At 43.5% G+C, this 24,297-nt stretch overlaps 1 protein-coding gene across 2 annotated transcripts in view; it reads left to right on the plus strand.

The window, feature by feature from the left end:
- LAMB3 (laminin subunit beta 3) overlaps positions 1-24,297 on the plus strand; it is a 234,375-nt gene that overhangs the window by 9,890 nt on the left and 200,188 nt on the right. For both annotated transcript variants that reach the window (XR_013594912.1, XM_078644498.1), the window contains exon 3: positions 2,887-3,041. Coding sequence is in view for 1 of the 2 variants with exons in the window: in XM_078644498.1 (XP_078500624.1) it covers positions 2,887-3,041 (155 nt within the window). In the remaining variant the exon portion in view is untranslated. The remainder of the gene's footprint in view (positions 1-2,886; positions 3,042-24,297) is intronic.

Here is a 24,297-nt window from a genome sequence, read left to right on the forward strand (position 1 = left end):
TATGCTCAGACGTGAGTCCCTTCCTCACTTTGCCACTGGATTCAAGCAAGCCGGGCTGAAGACGGCTGGAATGCCAGAAACCCGTCCTCGGAAGCTTGTTTCCGGTCCAGGGAAGACATGGCTTGGCAGTTCGGGCTGGACTGTTCCCATGAGGCACAGGGTCAGACTGATTTGCATATAGCCATGTCTGAACTGGGGTGGCAGAGTGGGCTAAAGAACGGTGATGGATTAAACCCAGATCTTTTGACTGGGTGTGAGTGTTTGATTGATTCAGATGCTCCGTCCATCACCATCCCCTTTTGTACCGCTTTTGGCTGCCATAAGTGTGGCAGGGTATGCTCAGACGTGAGTCCCTTGCTCACTTTGCCACTGGATTCAAGCAAGCCGGGCTGAAGACGGCTGGAATGCCAGAAACCGGTCCTCGGAAGCTTGTTTCCGGTCCAGGGAAGACATGGCTTGGCAGTTCGGGCTGGACTGTTCCCATGAGGCACAGGGTCAGACTGATTTGCATATAGCCATGTCTGAACTGGGGTGGCAGAGTGGGCTAAAGAACGGTGATGGATTAAACCCAGATCTTTTGACTGGGTGTGAGTGTTTGATTGATTCAGATGCTCCGTCCATCACCATCCCCTTTTGTACCGCTTTTGGCTGCCATAAGTGTGGCAGGGTATGCTCAGACGTGAGTCCCTTGCTCACTTTGCCACTGGATTCAAGCAAGCCGGGCTGAAGACGGCTGGAATGCCAGAAACCGGTCCTCGGAAGCTTGTTTCCGGTCCAGGGAAGACATGGCTTGGCAGTTCGGGCTGGACTGTTCCCATGAGGCACAGGGTCAGACTGATTTGCATATAGCAATGTCTGAACTGGGGTGGCAGAGTGGGCTAAAGAACGATGATGGATTAAACCCAGATCTTTTGACTGGGTGTGAGTGTTTGATTGATTCAGATGCTCCGTCCATCACCATCCCCTTTTGTACCGCTTTTGTATGTGTATGTGCGGAGTTTGAAGAGTTCTTATATGTGGACTTGGAGCCAGGGGAGCTCTTTGAGGTTCATGGCCATAGTTACCCACTGGGTGGAATTCAACCCATTGAGTAGGTCTTTCAGTTCTTCCGCGTGTGGTCCTCCCAGGGCATCGTTGGCCCAGTAGTTAAAATCGCCAATCAGTAATATATTAGCATGGTTCATCATAAGATGAGCTATCTGTTCACTAAGAGAGTGGGGAAACAGAGGCATACTCTGGGGAGGTATATATAATAAGACGCAAATTAGTGGAGCCGATGCAGACTCTAATTTAATAACTACGTTGTCCACTTTATTTATAGCTAATGGTAATAGTGAGGTTAATTTCATCCCCTGACGTATGATGGCAGCTTCTCCCCCGCCCACCTTTCCTAGATGACATATGGAGACATGACACTTATGTCAGGGTGGAGCTATCAGTAGTGCAGCAGGTGCACCAAGGTCCATGGTATTAGGAGGGCCACTGCACCCCAAATATGTCTTTTACTACCCCACCAAGGATAAGGGAGCATTTCCCTTGTTTGTATTTATAAAAAAGCCCTGTACAGCATACAGAGCTTTTTTTAACACCTTGGGCGCGGCAGGAATTTCACTGTGGTGCAGCGAAATTCCACGTGTGCGCAGATCAGACGGCCCCTGGCCATCCGACGCACACATCCAGCGTGGCGTCGGACGGCCGGGGGCCGTACATCGCATGCAAGGGGTTAAAGGAATTACAGAATGCCCGTCTCATTTATATGCATGAAGTGGTATGCAAACTTCAGATTCTCCTTAAATGCTCCAAATTCTAGGACAGAGGCCTTCAAATGAGACAGACTTCCATCTTTAATCCATAAACAAGCATTGGCAAAGTCAGTAGGTCTGGTGTTGGTTGCTAGCCTTTTAGCTTTGTCAATACTTGTTTTGTCATAGTTTGTACAAAACTTTACTGTTGGGGAAGCTCCGGACCCTCACCAATCCAAAAACAATGGCTAAAAGCAAAAATATTTTTTGGGTCTCAAAAATCACACATTGCCGTAGTAGTCCCTGGCCCTGAAGTGAACTACTTGCTGTGTGGTTTTTTTCCCTGTGAAAAGGTGGCATGCCATCAGTCATAGCAAAGTTAGCCAGTGGCTGAAGTGGGATGACCTATTACCCCATGATGTATGTTATAGTTGGAAAAAGGAAAAATGTGACTGACACAATAACAGACCAGTGGATGACGAAGGCTGTCTGAAAGTTTATTTAAGTAAGTATATTAAACACAGAAACCTAGTAAAATCAAAAGGTCATGGCAAACACACTACCTAAAAATGGCTTATCCTGGATGTGATATTCAAAAAACCTTATATGCTAATGTCTGCTTGCTACGTGTCAGCTGTTGTGAGTAGAAGCTAACCTATTGAATGGTTTAAGATTGCTGTCGGCTGCTGGTAATCCTACATTGCTACTCTGCTGCAAGAATAAATAAAAAATAGTCACAAATAGTGGCGATGTCACTTTACATACCCCTTTGACCAGCAACTCATGAATATGATGATTTGCAATTAGAGATTGCAATTTGCAAATGGATTGCAAATTGGGATTTGTGATTGCGAATTCTGCCACATTGAATAACACATGCTTTGAAAATGAATAGTACCTTGGCACATGTGTCGGGCAATTGTTACAATTAGGTTGGCAGCATTGCTTGAATGGCATATTGTCAGTATGAGTGCTGCGCATTATCTATGTCGGAACCTTGTGCTACGTAAAGAACCATAGCTCAGATTCAACTTGGTGATTTTTCTTTGTGTTTGCTAGTGAGCTGGTATTGCTCCAAATAATCTGAATATTTTTTTTACTTCACTCAGCATTTCTAATGCACTTATATGTATTTTGTTTTTAGCTTTGCCATGCTTACTCCAAGCTCAAAGGGACTGTTCGCAGGGTGCTTGCTACCCACCGGTTGGAGACATTCTGATTGGAAGGGCCAATGACCTTCGGGCCTCCTCAACCTGTGGAATGGACAAGGTTGAAACGTTCTGCACCCCGTATGCTGAGGTAAACCAAATACTCCCTCAGGGACCATTTACTTTGTGCTCAGAAAAGTCTGTGTAGTTATGAAATATCCTTCATATGCTTCTGGTCTTATCTGGAATTCCAGCACTTTAGCTTATCAAGATTAAGGAGAAAGTGGTGAAGAAAGCTTCAGACCCTTGGTCTATGTGACAATATTTCTCCGATAGAGGAGATTATCCTAGTTGTAAAATGAGGAAGATAAGTGAGATGGCTGCCGGAAGGGTCCAGAGGGACAGAAGCAAGACAGGCGGACAGACAAGTCGAGAAATATTTATTTGTCTGGTATACCAATGAATTCCTACATAGGTGAGGATATTCTAAAATACAGGTACGAAAGAGGGAGAGACACTTATTAAAGCAGATCCTCTTCAATTGTAGCAAAGAGTCACACTCCTCAGATTCCAAGATGTGTGCTCCCTACCTGACATTTAAGCTATTTATTCGTTAGGCATTTTTGTCTGTAAATCACCTTTTCTCACAGTATTCTGCACTATTCCATAAAACGTCATGCTTAACCTTAGCGGCACAGGCACACCATGTCCATGGAACGTTAGTAAACCACACGCATCTCAGACAACTTTTACCATATAATTCATTCTGCACCTAACCCTCTGTCTCAACCTTGTGCTCTAAAAAGGGTGCCAGGGTCCTTATGCAAAGCGAAGCACTTCACGATCCTGTTAGGGTATGAAACACAACAGAAATGATTCAATTGAATACATTATACTGTAATAAGGTACAATACAATATAATCTAGCACATAAACTTGCAACTTCAAGCCTCTCTCCCAACCAATCACATAAAACTCGTGAAATGTACCTCTCTATGTGCTCCCTGTTGTTGTACATCCCCCCCCCCCCTCCCCTCTCCCCGGCTATGTACAGCTCTCCACTGCTCTCTGAAGCATAGGTCTCATTGTATAAATAAAATAAATACATGAGCTGAATTTGCTCTGGGTTATTTAACCACAAACCGGCAGACATTATGCCGGCAGAAATTCAGTTTCAGTTTCAGTTTGTTTATTTATTTCGAAGGTTAAAAACCATCATGAAAATACATCACAGTAAAATACATACATACATGATCACAAACTTTCTCAACAACATATCATTATTTTTAAAAAAGGAGGGAAAAAGGGGCATCACATTTAAAAAAGAAGAGTTTTTGAAAGTAATAGGACCAAAGTGCAGATGGCATACAGAAGCCCAGAATCACATAATAAAAACCTCCCTTGCCAACCAATTCAACATCCCCTAGTGTTTCTCAATTTAAAAGCGATTTTAAGAAAGCTTATAATGGCACATAGGGTTCGCATTTCAGTGGCTCTTTGCAGATACAGTAATGCAGATTTGGCATGGATAATTTTTGAGTCTTTTAGAATCCCTACTAAAAATCTTTGACGAGGTGTTTTAAAAAAAGGACACAATAATACAAAATGAAGGGTGTCCTGCGGAGACCTATTGTCGCAGCCGCAGGCACCCTTCTGCTCAATTGTTGGAGTAAACCCTGGTGGATGAGCTAAATTGTGGTGCAACAAATTGAGCCTAAAACGAGTCATTAAAAACCTCTCATGCTGACTATGCAATAAAAAGAGGTAAGGTTCCATGCCAACTTGATTCGAGACTAGCGAGTGAGCAACTACCGAGGATTTAATAGAGTCAAGCTCCCTCCTCCTGCCACTAAATTTGTCCAGCAATTGCCCTTGTACCGAGTGGCTGGTGTATATGTCCACCAGGGATGGATCCAAAAATAGTCTCTGTTCATCTATTTCCCCCAGGGTGTCTTTAATGTATTTCAACCAGGGGATTTGGAGGCACTTTTCTTTCGTCAAACAATCCTGGATAATCTGTCTAGATAATTCCGCATTGGGATTTAGCCAAATTTTGATCCAGGCCAGTATGGGTCTCAATCTAATCAAGTCCGCTATATATGTTATTCCCAGCTCATTGTGTGTTACTGCAGCGGAGGTGCTCAGGGGAAGTTTTAACAGTTTTTTTAAAAATTTCTCTTCCTCGCATTGGATTAGTTGAGCATCTCTGAAGCCCCAGACTTCAGATCCGTAAATAGTCTTTGAGATGCTGACTGATCTGTACAAAGTCAACACCTGCTCTGGGGACCACCTTCCCATTCGACGAGCAAAGTTTAATATGGCTCCATTGGCTGAGACTAGTCTCCTCGCCCTCTCCTCTACCAGCGGGGCGAACTTTAGCGTCTCGTCGAATAAAAGACCCAAATATGGGAATGTTTTGACACTGTCCAAGACATGATCCCCCAGTTTGAATGCGAATTTCTTCTTAGGTTTCTTCCCCACTATCATGATGAAGGATTTTGTCATGTTTACAGATAAGTCCAATTTCCTCATGAAATCTGCGAAACCCTTGATTAGAAGCTGCAGGCCGACCGCCGTCCGGGCTAGGAGGACGGCGTCATCGGCGTACAAGAGTACTGGCAGGTGATGTAAGCCCACCTTTGGGCAATCAGTTCCCAATGCTATAAGGTCGCTCTCCAGACCGTTTATGTAGAGGGAAAACAAAAAAGGTGCCAGGATACACCCCTGCCTGACCCCGCCTGAGCACAGGAAGGGATCGGTACTCACCCCCCCCGCACTGTAGCGGACCTTGGCAGTGGTGTTCCAGTGAAGTTCCCTCAGGATGTTGATAAGATCCGGGTCAATTCCCAGGTTGGACATGATCGACCATAGTTTGGCTCTGTTAACATTGTCAAACGCCGCTGCTAAATCCATGAACCCCATATACATGGTGCCTTCAGACGCCTTAGTATACTTAGCAGTGAGCAGGTACAGGTTGAGGCACTGGTCGGTGGTTGATCTCCCCGTTCTGAACCTATACTGGGTGTCCACCAAGATGTTATGGGTGTCCGTCCAGTCCAGTAGGCGATTGAGAAGTGCCCTCCCCAGTACCTTGGCAGAGACGTCGATAAGCGAGATTGGTCTGTAGCAATTGTTGGTGTGTTTCTCTTTCGTTAGGCCTATTTTCAGGAACCCCTGCAAAGATTATTACAAAGGGATTCGCCTCGGGAGGTAGATCTAAATGTGGTGCCTGAGTGTTGGTGTTGTCAAAGGGATCAGGGTCTTTATAACAGTGGTTGTAATTCCCTTCTCTCTGCGGGCGCTCATCGTGTCTCCGTTGCATTAGTGGTTGTATGGGAGGTTTCTCCCTCTGCGTGTTATTCGCACCTTGTCTCCCTCTAGAATTATCATTTGTTCCCCCTTTGGGGTTTTGGACAGAGTTGGGGGCCTCATGGATCTGGACTATAGCCTGTTGGACATGGCTAACACAGTTGTTATTTTGGGCCCTCTTTGTGTTTGCCTTATCATTTGTGATTTCCTCCATCAGTTGTGGACGGTCAGCGGAAGTTTTAACAAGTGCGTGTTCTAATGCTTTAGATTGTTTGGAGAACTCACAGATTATTTTGTCTACCTTGCTTATGATGGGTTTTAATTGTGCCGCAATGAAGGATTCTAACTGTTTTTTAATATCTATTACTACTTGCTCAATCCACCCTGGGGGAATAGTGTCTACTCTGGGATTATTTTCTAATGAATTATATTCTTGAGGGCTTATTGGGGAATTGGTTCTTGGGGGTCCTTTCCTCTGCCTCTGCTGCCCCTTGTTCCTCCCCACTCGCTTCCTTGCTTTCCGAGGGGCCGTGTCAATAAGTTCCGGGGATTCTAGCCCTGAGGTTTGTGCACAAGGGACATCCACTGTGTCATAATTTGGTTGTGACATACTGCCCTGGGCGTTTAGGCTATCAATCAGAGAAGCGTCTCTGGGGGGTGTTTGGCTAATGGCATTCAGATTGGGCGAGGAGGATAAGCTCCGTTCCATTCGTTCAATTTCACCTGTAACTTTTTTTAGCATTAGGTCAATTGCTGTAGGTTTATTCCCCTTTGCATGGGCTGCCTCCTTTATTTCCCCCCGTGTTGGCTTAGGGGTTGTTCTCTTAGAAGGCTTAATCCCGGTCGAGCGTGTGTTGGGGTGAGTGGACATCGTTCCCCTGTGGTCTCCTTTCTTTTCGCCACAACAATGTGCGGCGTTGGTTTCTACCAATCCTCCTGCGTGCTACCGTGGGGGTTTAGCGAGTGATCTTTCAAGGGCTCCTCTGCCCTAAGAAAATCCCCTATGGCCAGAGTACAGTACCTGTGTGTAGTATCATAGACGTGCAGACCAAGGGGGGTGGCCCGTCCCGTCCCTCGTCGTCCCCGGACGGCCACAGACGGCCCAGGCGATGCGGTGGCGGCTGTCTGTTTTTATGCGCCTCCGTTCGCGCCAAGCAGGAAGTGGGCGGCGATCTCCCAGGGCAGGCTGGGAGCTGTAGTCTCGACCCCGCTCCGCGGCCGACCGATGTCAGCAGCTCGCCGTCGGGGGAGACCACAGCGTCAGGAGCCCAGCTGTGCCCAAATGCCCAATGAGTTCGGTGATGCAAGAAGATCAGGTAAGCTACGAGCCCCCTCGCAGCGCGTCACCACAGGTCTGATGTTTGGCGTTCCCGTTCCAGGCAGAAATTGTTTTCTGAGGCAGATGTTTTCAAGTGTGATGACGAGCCAGAGAAGCAGCTTTGCCTTCGAGGTTAGTACAAGTATAGTCAGGGTATTGTATGTGTCCCCGCATTACCACTGTACTGTATTAAAAAATCTTCAATAAAACTCTTTGAAATAAAAAAAAAAGAAATAATGCCTTGACAAGAGGATTCTGGGATTATTGATCGAAGTACTAGTAAAGTACTTTAAAAACAGAGGAGTCTCCAGGCACTGATGATGAACCTGAAGGAATGGCATCCCAGTAGATGATGGTCCGTTTCCAGTTTTGGCTAAATTATGAATCTTGGTAGCCGGGCAGGAAGATGGTGCCATGTTTTATACTCATTTTTGCTACATGCGTAACAAACTGTCCTCCGCCGTTGGTAGGTTGGTGAACCCTAGGAATTGCTGAAATGATAATTCTCACTGTCTAATCAATGTGTTCAATTGTAGGCTGACACTTAAAGTGCGAACTACTCTTGAGGTGATGTTGTAGGTAGGGTTTGGATGTCAAGCAGCTTACATGTCGTCTCATATTTGATTGGGAGCCAAAATTAGATCCTTCCTGACTTGGTTGGTTGTCCTTAAGACTATATTTTCCTCTTGCACTAAAGTGTGTTGGATTTGATTATGTGCAGTAATGTAGTTGTGTTGAATCGCAAACACATTTCTTGCATATAACATGCATCATCAAGTACATTTTCATTTTGGCACCTGACAGGAAGTTGCAAGAGCACTTCCCCTCCCTGTAGAATCCACTGGCCTTAACCCACAATAACTAGTTGGTGGTCAAGAGGACAGTGCAGACATGAACAATGAGAGTAGGTACACACAATCAACACAAAATCTCAAACAAGAAGAGCAAGTAATAGTTCACTTACTAATTGTGACAAATGCTCTCAGGGTCAGAGAGCACAATTCACGAGTGGTTTGAGAAGCCACAGCCTGAGACTGACAAGCACAATTCCAGTTTAGGACCATCCTCCAATTTCAGTCAGCCTTTGGCTATGAAATTCGAACCTTCACTTTTGGGTGTCTGAGCACCATATCCATTACACTAAATTAAAACAACAGCATATATCATAATATATTGGGAAGTAACATAACGTCACATGGCATGATGTAATCATATGATGTTTTGACAATATATATCGAAATTATATGACATTTTCACTACATGCTCTTCAGTTGAACTTGCTGCGCTGCAGTCCGCTCAAAAATACCAACATAGCAATTGCATATCTAAGGAATAAGTCATGTTACAGACTGACCCTCAAATGCGCTTTTTCATCATTTCTGGCCAGTGATGGCGCAAACGCTCTCTGCACAGACTACGAGGGCTGTGGTGACGTGGCCACAGACTCCTTTTATGAAACGTGTCTGGACCCAGCCGGTCACTCGGGCACACGGCGCGTGGGACTAATTTCCTGCATTACCCCCGGGGAATCGTTCATTGAGAGCTGCCGTGGTCACACAGTATCTGTCTTACTGTATTAACCATTCAAGCGCAGCCTGCACTTGTCCTTGTTTCCTGTTCCCCTAACAGTTCTATGTGTGTTATCAGGGCATGCATTGTACTGGCAGACGTGCATAATCCGCACGGGGGTCAGTTATCTTAAAATATTATGCCCACATTTTCTCCATAGTTCTATTTTCCTCAGTTAAATATGTCTACATTTTACGGTATCAATTTCATTAATTAATTAAAATTAAAATACACAGGGCTACTATGATCAGTTACTTGCAGTCGCCTAACAAGTTTATTATTGCTGCTCGTAGCTCTTAGAGTATGTCCTGTGTTTGGCAGCTAAAGAGGCAAAAAAAATGTAGGGTGTGGGAGACAGGTGGGAGAAAGATAGCTTGTGCTATTTTCTCTCTCTCTCATTGGCAGTAGTGGATGGTATCTCGAAATAGTGGTGTGGTGGGGTGGGGTGGCATGGTGGTTGCAGGGGGGTGGGTGTAGACAACACAAACAAACAAAAAAAAGTCAACTTACCTTCTGCATCACCGGATCGCAGCATTGCGCTCTTCTAGACTCCTCTTCTTCACAAGGACAGGCTCCACTTGCCAATCCTGTTGTTGCTCTCATGCTTCTGATTGAAGCAGGAAAGCAGCATCAGTATTTTCCTGAGTCTGTGAATTTGTGCTCCCAGTTAGACGGGGGTCCTGTGCCTCCTGTCTCCAACTCGTCAACGCTTCAGTGTGCTTGAGACGGCCAACCAAACCGTCATGCGCACTGATACTAGTGCTAAACACTTGTTCTCCTGCCTTCCCCCCACTTGGCCCTGTCCCTAAACTAGGCCACTAAAAAATAAAATAAAACAATAATAACCGACATTTATTATCATTTTATTTTTTGTGTTTAAGGCTGCTGGCAGGGGGGGTGATGCTCCTCCCCCATAGCGAAGGAGCCACTGCTGCCCTTTGGTTTTGGAAATTGTTATAGCTCCACTGCTATCCTCTTGTCAAATCCTCTCTTCCTACCTTGTCCAGGTTGGTGCTCCTAGACACAAAGGGCCAGATTGAGTTTTGCAATCAGGATACTCAATTGTAAACATGATGGAGTAAACTGCTCACCCAACACTGTGCCAGCCCACCTCATTTACAGACAGACGGACCGTAATGATTTTGTTGATAGAGCCCCTGTTGGCTCTGCCAATGTCCTGAGGAAGGGCATTACACCATCCGCCTGATTAATGTTGATCATGTAACGCACTGCTTCCAGTCTGTCACCACCAGGAAAAACCTGGCAGTGAGAGACAGGAAAAAACAATCATCCATTTGTTTAAAACAAACCCCACTTTGGGAAAAATGTCAATAGTTTGGTGTATAGCTTGTTAAACCACCACCGCTGAAAAAACTAACTTTTAGTGCATTGGAAGTAACCGTGGTAGAGGCTGTTCTTTTCAATGTACAGAAATGATGGCAGGGCTGGTGGTCATCTCTAAATTTGGTAGGTGGTGTACCCTTGGGAGGTAATGTCCTTTGCTATCCTGAAAGACACTAATCGATCTGCCAACATTTAAATCAGTCCCAAACTGTGGTATCTTGCACATCGAAGGAGCAATTTGGTGTCCATCATAATGCTCATTAAATCCCAATTTTCTAGCATTCGTACAGCGCACTGAATGCAGACCTAGTGGCTTGTTGTGTTAGCACACTTCCAATTTCACAAGAGTGCAGTGATACCAGTACTTGACAATGGTGTGCATGTTCTCCACAATCAAGCATTTGGGCTGTCCTAAAATAATATGCTTGATGTGGGAAGTGATACCCAGGATCCAATAACTCCAGAAAACGAAACATGTTCTCCATATTCCATGCATGCCATCTCGCATGTGACATATTTTGGCATTCAGGAGGAGCCATGTCACTGTTTAATGTTACAATACAATGCATGTGTACTTTGAATTGCACCTTTCACCAGCAAATAAGCGTCTTGGTGCTACAAGAAACTGAAAGTAGAATTCTGGTGTGAGTATTCCCAACTGGAGCATCTCTATGAGTTGGATACCACTTAACCATTCTTTGGCCCAATGATTAGGATAATGCAGTTCAAAGTGTGTCCCTAAGACCCTGCTCAATAGGAGGACGTAGGTCACGTGGTCCTTCAACATAATATTTGAGCATCTTACATATCTTGGGTTGTCTCTGTGGGGTGATTCATTGTCAAGGTTCAGGTCTCCTCTCTCAACCTCAGTCTGCTAGTGCATGCTTGGCAGGTGCATGCTTGGTGCATGGTTGTATGAGCAACCATATTGGTCAATTGTCTAATTTGGAACTTGGTAAACTAGTCACCATTTAGTATTTGACGTTGAACTGTTCTTATTTGGAGTCTTAATGGCGGTCTTGGACGGGATTATATGGCCAGCATTATAGTTGTGATGGGATGTCGGATACGACAGCGATTGGATTTAGTATGGTGTGCTGTTTTGCATTTAAATGCTCGAGTTTGAAGTGTGACAGGTTAGGAGGTTTATGAAGATGCTAAACTTTGCAGTTAGTGATTTGTCTCTGCATTTGTGGTGTGTTGGGAATGATGTGTTGGTGTGATATAGAAAGAACAGTACAATGTGATATGAAAAGCTGTAGTAGGATGCTTTGCCGAATGTTATGGCGTGTGGCTGTGCAGCATGGTATGTTGACGTGTGCATCTGTTGGGTTTGATGTGTAGCATGCCATGATATATTGTTGGCAGGATGCAATGGAATGTGTGAAGATGGAATATTGAGGTATCTATGAGAATATTGCATGACACAGGTTAATATGCTTATGCTGTTTAGAATTGGATGATGGAGTGTGCTGTGGTATGGAAGTTGATGCTCTGCTTGCTGTCTACGCAGGTTGATGGGTAATGGTGAGATAGTTGTGTTAAATAGGATACTGCGGTGTAGTTTGAGATGTGTGGTGGAAGTCATCTTGTGATCTGTGGTAAGATGTGTTAATGCATGTGTTATATTATGGAATAGGGTTGTGGTATCTGAAGAGATGTAGTAAGTTATGTTATGTTATGTTATGTTATATTTATTTTTGTATAGCGCGCGTCGACTCAAAAAGAGTATCCCGGCGCTTTAGCAGCGAGACCTACAGTAAAATAACATAACACGGCAATAAAACAGAAAGGGGAAATGCAGTAAGAGGAGGGAGAGAGGCCTATAAGGTGAACAGCCAGGTCTTTAGACCCTTCCTAAAAGCAAGCAGGCTGGTGGCGCACCGGAGTGTCAGCGGCAGAGAGTTCCACAGCTGTGGTGCCAGCAGTCCAAAGGAACGACCTCCGATGCGAGCTCTTTTCACACGTGGCACCACTGCCAGGAACTGTGACTCCGATCTAAGAGCACGGGCCGGATGGTAGAAAGACAGTCTCCTTTGAAGGTACTTCGCGCCCCCGGCGTGAAGGGCCTTATAGGCCAGAGTCAGCGTCTTAAAGATGATGCGCTTGCGGATAGGCAGCCAGTGTAAGGCCTGCAAGAGACCCACCACACTAGCACGCCTATTTAAGCCATAAATGGCTCTTGCCGCCGCATTCTGTGCCACCTGGAGCCGCTGTAACAGATACTCCGACAGGCCCAGGTAAAGGACATTGGCATAGTCCAGCCTGGACCCGACCAGAGCCTGTACAGTCAGTTTCCGATGTTCCTCCGACAAAAGGGGTAGAAACTTCCTCAGTACCCTCAGGAGACCGAAGCAAGTGCCCGTCACCCCCAAAATCTGGGCTCTCATCGTCAAGCCCTTGTCCATCTTTACCCCCAAATTCTTAGCCACTAAAGATGGACAGGAAGGTGGAAACATGCTAGTAGGCCACCAGATATGCCAGTCAGGGTCCGACGCACACCCAAAGAAGAGAACTTCGGACTTCTCGGAATTGCACTTGAGGCCACTCAAATGAAACCATCTAAAGACAGCCCCAAGGCAATCCCGGATGCTCTCTCCATTAAAGTCTCCTCCACTCTTGCAGGAGAAGAGGAGCTGTGTGTCGTCGGCATAGGACACGATCCGGGCCCCGAAAGACTCCGCCAGTGCCGCCAAAGGGGTCATAAAGATGTTAAAGAGGGTCGGGCTCAAAATAGAGCCCTGCGGGACCCCAACACCCAATGGCGGCATCACAGCAGAGTCCGGGGAGGCCCAGACCGTTTGTCGGCGGTCAGCTAGAAATGCTGAAAACCAGCTGAGCACCGTCCCCCTGAGGCCTATCTCATAGAGTCTAGAGAGAAGGCGATCATGGGGGACGGTGTCAAAGGCCGCCGACAAGTCCAACATGACCAGCATGGCCTTGCCCCCAGAGTCCAGTACCCCTTTAATGTCTTCCGACACCTCTAGGAGCGCTGTCTCTGTGCTGAGATTAGGGAGAAAGCCCGATTGGGAGGCATGCAGAATCTCATGTGATTCCAAAAAATTGGAGAGCACCGTGTGTACGTGCTTCTCCAAAACTTTCATAAGGGCAGGCAAGAGAGAAATTGGTCTATAATTGACCAAAGCCTCAGGGTCGAGGCCAGGCTTCTTCAGCAACGGAATCACAAGTTTATGTGGTTGGAGTAGTTTGTAGCTCTATCACATGATGTGGTATGGTATATTGTGGTATGGTGTTCGAAAGACGATCCATTGTGGTTATGTTTGATTGATTGTCTTGCAAAATCAAGCATAGTGTGATTCGGAATAGGGAGGGTTATGTGGATGATCTGGAGTGTTGTGCTGAGGAGTGGTAGGACCCATACATTTGGTGTTTTCCCAGGAAGGTGGTCTGTGTGGTTGATATAGCATAGAATGATGTTAATAGAAATCAAAAACCAGAACACACAGTTGGAGACTAGAAAATCATGGGAGGCTCCAGTCAAAGGCAGGCTAAATGGTGGCCCCTGGGAAATGAATCCTGCAGAAGTTGCTTTAGGTTTGAGACCCACTCTAGCCCTCAGTAATCATGGCTTTGCCATTAGAATGGAATCAAGCTCTAATGACAAGTGATGCGGTCTATCGTTGTGGATATCAAGTTGATGATTGCCATCAGTGATTCAGATTTTATTTTTTACAACTCAGGAGACACAATGTCTAGCTTTGACCAAGAAGCTTTTTCCATAACTATTGCTATAGACGATGTATTGAATTGAGACACGACGAAGAGCTGACATATTATTTTGACTCCAAACTGGGACATGCAATTGGTTCATGTTTTTATTACAGAGACATTTCTATGGTATGAGTAGGGAGAAATGAGACTGCTGAATATGCTGCCTACTCCGGAGGTATTTTGAGCCAGTGAAATGGATTTTGCGATATGCCAAATTTGATTTCTGGTGATGCAAGAAAGAGGTGTGAAAATTAAGCGGCTCCCCCCAAAGGGCTGCTGATCAGTTCGTAGCTAACCTTACACAAAAAAGGGGTGACCAAAGTTGCATTGATTTGAACCCATATAATCTCAAGCTATGTCCAGCTTGCTTACAGATGCCGGTAACTTTTCATAACCTCTGTCTGCACGCCCTATTCTCCACAAAGGATAATTTTAGATCGCCTCTAACATGCTGCTGTGTGGTTTCACTTTCCTGGCGGTAGACTGTGGGTTTGGGCTGTTTTGTAATAGGCGCAGAGGGCATTGCACTCGGGCGGCCTTCCCTCTGCCTTAGCCTCTGTGTACTGTCTGGGTTTAGTGCCAAGCTGGAGTGTAACTGTCGAGCACTGTTTTGCAACTCTCCCTTATCTGCCCATGCATGAGTTTCAGACAAAGGTTGTACTTTACACATCAGTAATCGGAGATGAAAGAGCTATAATTTTCCATAAACCATAGCCTTGAATCTGTAACTATGAGAAGACTTGTGTGTGTCGGGGTGGGGGGGAGGATGGGAAGATGGGCGGAGGATAGGTGAAGAACTATGGGTTTCCCCTACTTTAACTTTACCATGCTTACCTGATTACAAAGTAACTCAAAGTAAAGTGTGACAAAAAAGTTTCACACTGGGCAAAGTGGGAGAAATGCACTAGGGATACTGTACAGGTTGATATACAGTGGATTCTGCATTTTTGGGTTGAGCATTCGAGACCTCTTCTATATACTTTAGTATATACTTATATGTGCATGCACTTTATGGGCTCTGGAGATCAGCCCCAGGACTTGTCTGCTTGAGCTTAGAGACTTTTATTTCTGTTCAACTGACTTTATTTAACTGTCTTGATAGAAAATGAACAGTAGAGGTCAGTAAAATACCAGAATTGCTTTCTGCTGAGAGACTTTCTTTTTTTAATTTTTATGGCAACTGACTCTATTTAACTTTTTGTTGATAGAAAACGACCAGCAGAGGTCAGTAAAATACCAGAATCACTTTAGCATTCTCTGGATTCCAGTCCATGGAAATTGTCTTCCACGAGCACCTGTAGACAATAATATTTTTCTCAAATCTTGTATTTTCAGTGATATGACCACCATAAGCCCTGATTTTATATTAAAAACAGAGCTTAGGACTATACAATTTCCCGCTGAAAGGCAATATTTCTCTCCATGTGTTCCCATACATCTCGTGTCACGCATTTTGATGCTTACTTTCCCTCCATGTTAACCCATTTGTTGCCACCGCAATTTGGCGATAGTGTGGAACTTCCGCAAAACGGGTGGGGCTGCGTCTGCCGTTGGACGTGCGCAGCACTAGGTTGGTAGTGCTCTCAATGTCCAACGGCCGGCAGCAGCACTTATGGGGTTAAAGAACAGTAAATGTTTCAGCACCCAGGCTAATCTGCTGCATAGCTAATTGTTATTGTTAATTTTGATTTATAGAGTGCTTAATACTGGCAGGTCTCTAAGCTCTACGAGAGGATTAGCTATAGTCCCAGACGTGAGTGTAGTCTCTAAGTGGTGGTTGCTATGCCCAGGCTTCTGTGAAGAATAACGTCTTCAGTTTTCTTCCTGAATGGTAGAAGGGCTCTTTCGGAGTGGAGATGGCCTGGCAGTCCATTCCAGAGTTGCGGGATGAGGACCAAGAAGGCTCGCCCACCTTTAGTGGTGTAATTAAACCGTGGATATTTTTATAGGCCCTCCGTGGCAGACCTTAGGGTGCGCCCTGGGACATATTTCACCAGACGTTCTTTGATGTATTTGGGTGCCTGACCATATAGGGCCTTATGGGTGATGCAGAGGCCTTTAAATCTAGCCCTCTGTTTAATGGGAAGCCAGTGCAGTTGTTGCAGTAGAGGTGAGGCCCGGGTGCATCAGGGAAGCTTAAAGATCAGCCTCACCGCATCATTCATCACCACCTGGAGTTTGCCTAGCAACTTGTCTGGCATTCCAATGTAAAGTGAGTTCCCGTAATCAAGACGTGACAGGATCAAGGTGGATATCACCGTCCGCATGGTTGAGAAAGAGAGGATGGGGATAATTTCCTCGGCTGTCTAAGCAGACCCACACAAGTCATAAGCATGGTCGATACTTGGTTGGCCAATGGGAGTTTGGCATCTTTTTACCACCGGAGCTGGAGACAGGGTGTCTCCCAGCTCATGTGGCCAATACTGAGTGGTCCATGGGTTACAGTCCGTAGTGATGGCCAATACCTCCGTTTTATCGGGGTTGATCTTGAGAGAGTTGGCCATCATCCAGTTTACCACACATTTCAGTATATCTTTCACCATATGTGGGCTTATGGGGTGTTTTCTATTTGTAGGATAATTTGTGTGTTATCCGCATAATTAAATACCTGGCAGTCCATCTGAGCCAGATCCCTCACTCGTGGTCTGAGGTATATGTTGAACAGAAGTGGGGACAAAGCGGACCCTTGCGGGACTCCACAGGTTATGGACCCCCTATCAGACACACAGTCACCTATCTGTATTTTTAGGGTGTGATCTGTCAGAAAGGAGATGATCCATCGGAGAATTGTCCCCCCAATTACGATGTCCTGGATTCTTTCTGGGAGTTGACACTGGTTGACCCTGTCGAACGCTGCCGACAGGTCAAGGAGGACTAGCATGCACAGCTTTTTGCTGTCAGTTGTGATCCTAATTTCATCCAATACTGACAGCATCACCAGCTCGGTACTGTGGTGGGCCCTAAAGCCTGCCTGCCTGTCCCTGAGTAGTTGATGTTCTTGCATGAACACTGATAAAGTTCGCAGAACGTGTTGTTCTATGATTTTGGCCAGAAAGGGGAGTTGGGATATGGGCCTGTGGTTTTTCATGTTGGAGGTGTTTGCTCCTATCTTTTTGAGACAGGCGATTACTCTTGCTTCCTTGATTGTCCTGGGGACCTTCCCTGTTTCCAGCGAGAGATTAATCATGGAGAGAATGTCTCCTTCAATCGCCGGGAGTGCTAATTAAAAAACCCTTGATGGATATGGATCTGAGGGTGAGCCTGTTTTATACTGGTCTCCTGATCGAGTTTTTGGAAGGAGTTGATCCACTCTATCCTATCTTTGTGTGGCTCAACCCATTCCATGACATGTTGGCTAAAGGTTGTCTGTGTCTGCCAGAATGGCTTGTACTTTGTCCAAAAAGAAGGCCAGGAACTTATTACACTGTTCCCGGCTGGATGGCGCTTCAAGCGTCTGCTTTTGACTCAGCTCCTTCAGGATTTTAAATGTTTCTTTTTGTTTATTGGGTGCCTCCAAAATCCTGTTTTCATAAAATTCGGTCTTCCTAATAAGAACAGCTTTTTTTATAGATGGACATTTTGGCCCTTTACTCTAAGAGTGCCTCATAGGTTTTGCGCCACTGTCTTTCATGGTGCTGAAGGGTTCGTTTCAGTCTCCTAAGCTCTTCCGGGAACCAGGGGACGCCCTTCCCCTTGTTATCCACTCTCAATTTTCTAGCTGACTCCAGCTTATTGATGTTTGTTACTAGTTGGCTGGTGATGGATTCACTCCACTCTTCAAGATCATCAATTGCCAACCTCCTAAGGCGTGAATACATATAAGGTCCCAAAGGCAAGACCGATTGCATTGCAAATGCTAGTTAAATCTGTGTCTCTGTGAGAATCTCTACAGGTATTATCGGCCAGTGCATTGAAATGTTACTGATACTGTCCTATACTTATTGTATCTGTAATCACTATTTGTGACATGAAAGTGAAGTTTAGAATGAATCTCTTCACTCATGCAAGCTATTGACTTACATGTCCACTGGGCACACTAGCCCGGTACCTACGAAGGATGAAAAGAAGCACAGTCAACCAAATAAAACATTGCTGAACCATAAAAAACACTGTTCGAGGCCATATTGTACATATTTTCGAGGCTTTGTTGTACGTAGTCACACAGGTTAAAGGGTTGGTCTCTGGGATCTGAGGTGCTGGGTAGAGAAGTCCTTCTCTATTCTGATTCTTAGCTTGTTTACAGCTCCTTGAAATAATGGAATCTGGATAATATCTGCTTTTCAATTTTATTGCAGGTTCCTCTGATTCTTGTTAGAAATCCTGGGTATCACTACAGTTTCTCTGAATTTGCATAATCTGGCCATATGGAAGGTTTTTTGTGTAATGATCAGGGATAGAAATAGCTGAATTGTAACCAACTGTTCATATCAGTAGGTTTGCTATTCTAATACCAAATGTCGTTGAGTACTATATTGCCAATTTCTGTGGTAAGGAATCTCTTTTATGGTGTTTAAAGTGATGTCCTGGGGCAAGCTGCTATAAAGCCTTTCAATGTCCAACCAAACTAACAGATTATTAGAGGGATCAAACGGTATGTCACAGAGGAGTCGTAGGAGATCCCTTGTATCCTTGAAATATGTCAATGTTCGTTGGCATCTCACCTAAGGCTGTTTTGTATTACTCATGATGCACTAAGGTGGCTAGCATTGGTAATCTTGCATGTGTTGGCCAATAAGGTAATCTTGTTTGATGTGGTCACAATTACAAAACCAATATTATTGGTATTGTGGGATGATTTTCAGTGAATATGTAACTCTTATTTCAACAAAAAATGTCGGAGTACCCTGATCTAATAGGACATCTTTAAAGTGTGTATTACTGGGTGATGGTCTATATGTTAAGAAGGAATAAGTGGTATTTGAAGTGGGGTGACATCTTATCATCAAGAATTCGAAGCTGTCCATGGTGTAGGTTTCGATATGTGTTATGTTTGTGATTTTTTTTATGGATGATGCCAATTTTGACAACACAGTTGTTGTAGATGATGCAAATCACATTCAGGTAGGATGTTTATGTGGCAAGTGGATGCAATGTCTTTGCTGAACTATGCTTCAGTAATGAATGTGAGGTCTGGAGTTGTTTCTGAGAGTAGACAGAAAATGGCGATGTGAAATGTGTTCACCGATCTTCCGTTAAAGAGTTAGCATTTTAGTTGTGTTTAGTTGTGTTTATTTACTCTTGATGTCATGGTGCTACTTTTAGGGAGATGTGTTAAGAGGAACAGGGTCATAGAGGAAATTGGTGTGAGTGGCTTGTGGGGTATTCTGGCTGCAGCTTGGGGTGGAGGTGGAGGGACAGTTGTTGCCTTAGAGAATGTTGAGGTTTGAGAGGTGTGTGTTGTAGGGGGCTTTTGTGAATGGTAGTGGTGTGTTTCCTGGTGGTTGGAATGAAGTGTGGAATGTTCTGGTGGGAAATTATGATCGGTGAATCTAGTGATCATATGATGGTGCCGTATCTTGATTTTTAGTTTCTTCCTGGCGAATGACATTGTGTTTGTCAGTTGTTTGGGTGGTGCTTTTACAGATAGTGTGTTTGGTGTAGGTGTTGTGATTGGTTTTATTATTGATGAGATTATATGGTTGTTGTGGGTGATTCCATATAGTTATGGTCAGCCTGTGAATGCATATAAGATGTGTGTATCAATAATAGATAGTCTTTAGGGGTTGTAGTATATATAGATTGTGTAAATGAGTAACCCGGGAAATACATCATATTTTGGACTTTCCATAGATACCAGAATTAGCAGGCTCATATGTTAAACTACATTATTTTATTTTGATTGTATTATTCTCGCTGACGTCATGCTATTAAACTCGTTTATGAAAAAAACGACCATGATGGAATTAATTAGGTTTATGTTTACCAGATATGTTTATTGTTCCAAATCATGATTGGGATTTCCGTTAGTGTCTTAATACATATGTTTGCGGAATTTTATGTTGCAGAAACCTAGCTGAAAAGCAGCGAAGTGCTGTGTTAAAATGGCAAGGGGTTTGCTACGGACAGATGGAAAAAATCTCAATTTTTAGCTAGATTTCCAAGTTGAGGGCCAGTGTGATCTTTATTAATGCCAAAATCCTTCTTCTACTTCTTTGCTTTATTTTGTGCCGCCATCATTCTTGCAGGTGGCAAACATAGCCTCTGTTTATCTAGAATGGAGGGTGAGCCCTAGACTTGGCACTATAATTGGTAACCTGGTATTAACACTTATCCAGAAATTCTACTCTGAAATGGCAAGCTTTTTATTTGGTTGCTTATCTGCGTTACAGCCCAGTATCTTTCTCGAGACAGTAGCAAATACATTTTACAGGGAAATGTAATGCCCTTTTTGTTCCTAATCATTCTTTAAATAAATGTCTATCACTAAAAATATGGGGGCATATTAACAAGGGCTTTTTTCTCGCTTTAAAAGCCAAAGAAGCGGAGATAAAAATATCACCCTATCGACAACAGGGTGCTAGCATGCAAAATCGCATATTAGCACCCTTTTTCACTACGCTTCCCTTTGCATCTCTAATGAGATGCAAAGTGGGCGTTCCAGAGCAAAATATCAAGCTTCACGCTAACCCTGTTAGAGACAAAAAAAGCAGCGCTAACCACAGTTAACGCTGCTTTTTTACGTCTGCTAATTTTCAGACTTAGCCATGTAATCCAATGGGAGGTGGATTACATGGCTAAATCCACCATGGGCAATCAACAAGGATATCCCTATCCTTGTAGTTTTATCGCTGCATTACCAGCGATAACCTCTAAAAATGCCGCTATCGCTGGATTTTTTATCGCCTAGGCAGTTAGCGTTGTTAATACCGCGAGAACCAGGCGATATTATCCAGCGATAGAGGGCGTTAACAAAATTAACGCTAAGCGCCCTTAGCGTTAATTTTCCCTTTTCCTTGTTAATATGCCCCATGAATTGTTAAATAAATCATCTACTTTTTGTCGAAATAAATCTTTACATTGTAGCGTGCCTTTTCATAAATAATTTTGATAGTTGAGGGAAGTTTCCCAGAACTAGGAAATACATTTAAGTAGCGGCCGGCTAAAAGTTTTGACCTAGGTTAAAAACAAGACTGTTTGACAAAACTCAGGATTAAAAAAAATGAATATCATCCTGCTCTACTTCCTACCCAGTGGCAGTCTTACTCCACCATAACCATAAGTCCCACCTTAATAGCTGAGCGAGTACAGCAAAAATGTGATATCAGTTTTTATAAGGCTGATTTTCCCTTTTTGGCATCTCAGAGATAAAATAAGGCTTATAGAGAACATTGAGGGATTGCATTCATCGGGTGGAAGTATGGGGCACGCGGCTCGGAGTGGCCCTTCATAGGTTGATAGGCCATTTTCTTTTACTGTATTCCTTCTGTCCAATATGTCACTTGAGCAGTCAATTATTAAAAATATACATTTTGCAAATGACTCTGGAGGAAGGTGAATTGAGTAAGATTTGCTTGCCCCAGTGCGAGCTAGCGTGGAAAAGATATGAATCATGGGTCATGTACATGTTAAGAGAGTGTTTAGCAATTGTCTGAACATGACTAACGACTGGTGCAATACAGCCTGTACTAAGTAAGCACGAAGAGTGGAGTTGCAAGAACACAATGGAACAGTTAAAACGAGGGGCAAAGCACGAATAGTTTTTCATGTGCGTCCCACTTTTGGGCAGCACATACACAATATATGACGTAATTGTAGGTTTTTCCTTGAAAACTAAAACAATGGTTTTGAGCAATAAGCTGGGACATAAAGTAATTGAATGGTCAACGTTTATTTTCAAAGTTTGACACCTCATTTTTTTTAGCAATGAATGAATCATGTGCAGCACGATTGTAAATGTTATATGGCTATCTCAATAGGTTTAGCATTGGTACCTTCAGGCACTCTGCAACACTGGGTCTTTTCTTTTGTTATGCAAATTTGGAATCCAATGTGATATTTGGAATAGTTGGTGATGGGTTGAATTTTAGAATACACATTTTATAATTTGAAAATCCGTTGACTTTCATTGGAAATGAACACTCATTTAGTTTTATGTTAGTGACCCTCATCATTTACTAACAGAATTTCAATTCTTCCTTTGGAATCATGAAATCACTTTTGGCCCATTTCTTAAAACCTTTGTAGAAAAGCTCGAAAATGACTCCCTTAGGGTTACTTCTACATTTTCATATTTTTTATGAAAAATTCAGAATTTCTGAAAATCTGAAGGCAATCCATGAAAGTGAAAAAATGTGAGGGGAAACACGTCTGAAATGAACCCCGCATATGATACTCGTGCGTTACCAACATTTTGGAATCATGTCATTCAACTTATGGAAGAGACAATCTTTTAAGCTCCTTTGAAGGCTAGGATGTTGTCAGCATGAGATGATTCCAGAACTAATCAATTCTGGAAATAACAATGAACCACTCATTGGTCTACATTGTCAGTGATCGAGTGACCACCTGAGCTCATTGTAGAATCTCTGCTTATTTCATCATAATTATCAAATTTCTCTTGACAGAGAGTGAGTGACTTTCATACTAAGTTACTATGTGAATATTCATTGCAGTAAAGTTTGATTTTATCTGATCTAGTCACTTTTCTCATAGCTTGATGCCCCTATGACCTGTAATCAAGCGCACACATCTAGTCTCATAGTTGATGCACTCTTTCACCTTGGGATTTGGAAAAGATACCAGAGGAAGACTTCAGACCTCTTTGCTCATCAATATACTGATATTATTCACCGGTGTTTGATTGACAACTTTTGTTATCGAAAAAGTGGTTATTTAGTCAGAGGTGCCTCTGGGAAAAAGACAGCTAGCACTCTCTGCACACATTCTTATGTATTAACTATCTATTCTTTCTTACAATTTAATTCTCTTTTGATGTTTGAATAATGTGCACTTTTGATCTGTAAAACAAGCATCACTTTTAATTGGATTCTGGTATTACGAGAATATAGGCACATTTACATAAGAGGTTTTCTGCAAGTATATGGATTTAATTAAATGAACTGTTGCCTGCGAAAGCCATAGAGGGAAGAGATTTATTCGTGCAAAAGGTTTTGGCACACTGATCAATATTATCTAACATTATCATCTTCTGCCCCACTCGTACTGTTTCATCTCAAGGCAGGCCGATTTATTAATGAGCTGCCGTTCATCAATTGAGCAGTTTGCAATAATACTGTTGTAAGATCAGTGTGCAGTGCCATTCTTTTGATTTTTTTAAGTATGGCTTTCTTCCATAGTTTTAAGTGTGACATAGGCAATAATAGATTATTGGTCTACCTTGTTATTCTTGACACAAGTCCCTTTAATATTCAGGCAGCAGAATGGCCTGGAAGGAAATCAAGGCTGATGCCGCTGGAAGTATCCAGGTCAATTCAACATGACTCAGACTTGTCACAGACTCCCATCTTTCCATTGCGCATTCTACTTTCACGAACTATCTCTGACCTGCGTCCAGAAGCCTTTTAGTTCCATACTAAGGTCATAGTTAGTACATATTACTATATATTAATGTATAATCCTTTATAGTCGAAAATGATTGGTGTTTTAAAATCACATTTGCACTATATGGAAACCAATGAAACAATGTTCTTGTTTTAGAAATTAATATTAGAGGAGCCCTAATACAAAGTTTAAGAGTTGAGGAGTTTTGTGGCTTAATTTCTGGCTTTTTAAGCAGACGACTTAGGTTTTGTGCCACCTCACCCCTTAACAAGGAGCTATATTGAAAACAAAATTCAATATTTCTTTCATGAAGTGTGAACTTGAAGGCCACATTGCGGTACATGACAACCATTGATTAAGAAAGAAGTGCATGATTTTAATGCAGGGCAGTGGTGTCACATTAGCTTTTCTGTAGATGGCTTTGTTGAGGCCTGTGAGCATTTGTTGGGGTGTGGAGCTGTGGCCTGTCCCCTCCTTTGAAAAGGATACCGGTATGTTTGTGCTGTCATTTACACTGAACTCTAAGCACAATTATAGGCACAATTATGAGTGCTAATACTTCTTTAACTAGGACCTTAAATTTCTTTGGTGCTTCTCAGTAGAGAGGTGACAGTAACTGTCATGCTTTCTGACAG

The sequence above is a fragment of the Lissotriton helveticus genome, chromosome 5_1 (genome assembly GCF_964261635.1).
Source record: "Lissotriton helveticus chromosome 5_1, aLisHel1.1, whole genome shotgun sequence".
Lineage (NCBI taxonomy): Eukaryota > Metazoa > Chordata > Amphibia > Caudata > Salamandridae > Lissotriton > Lissotriton helveticus.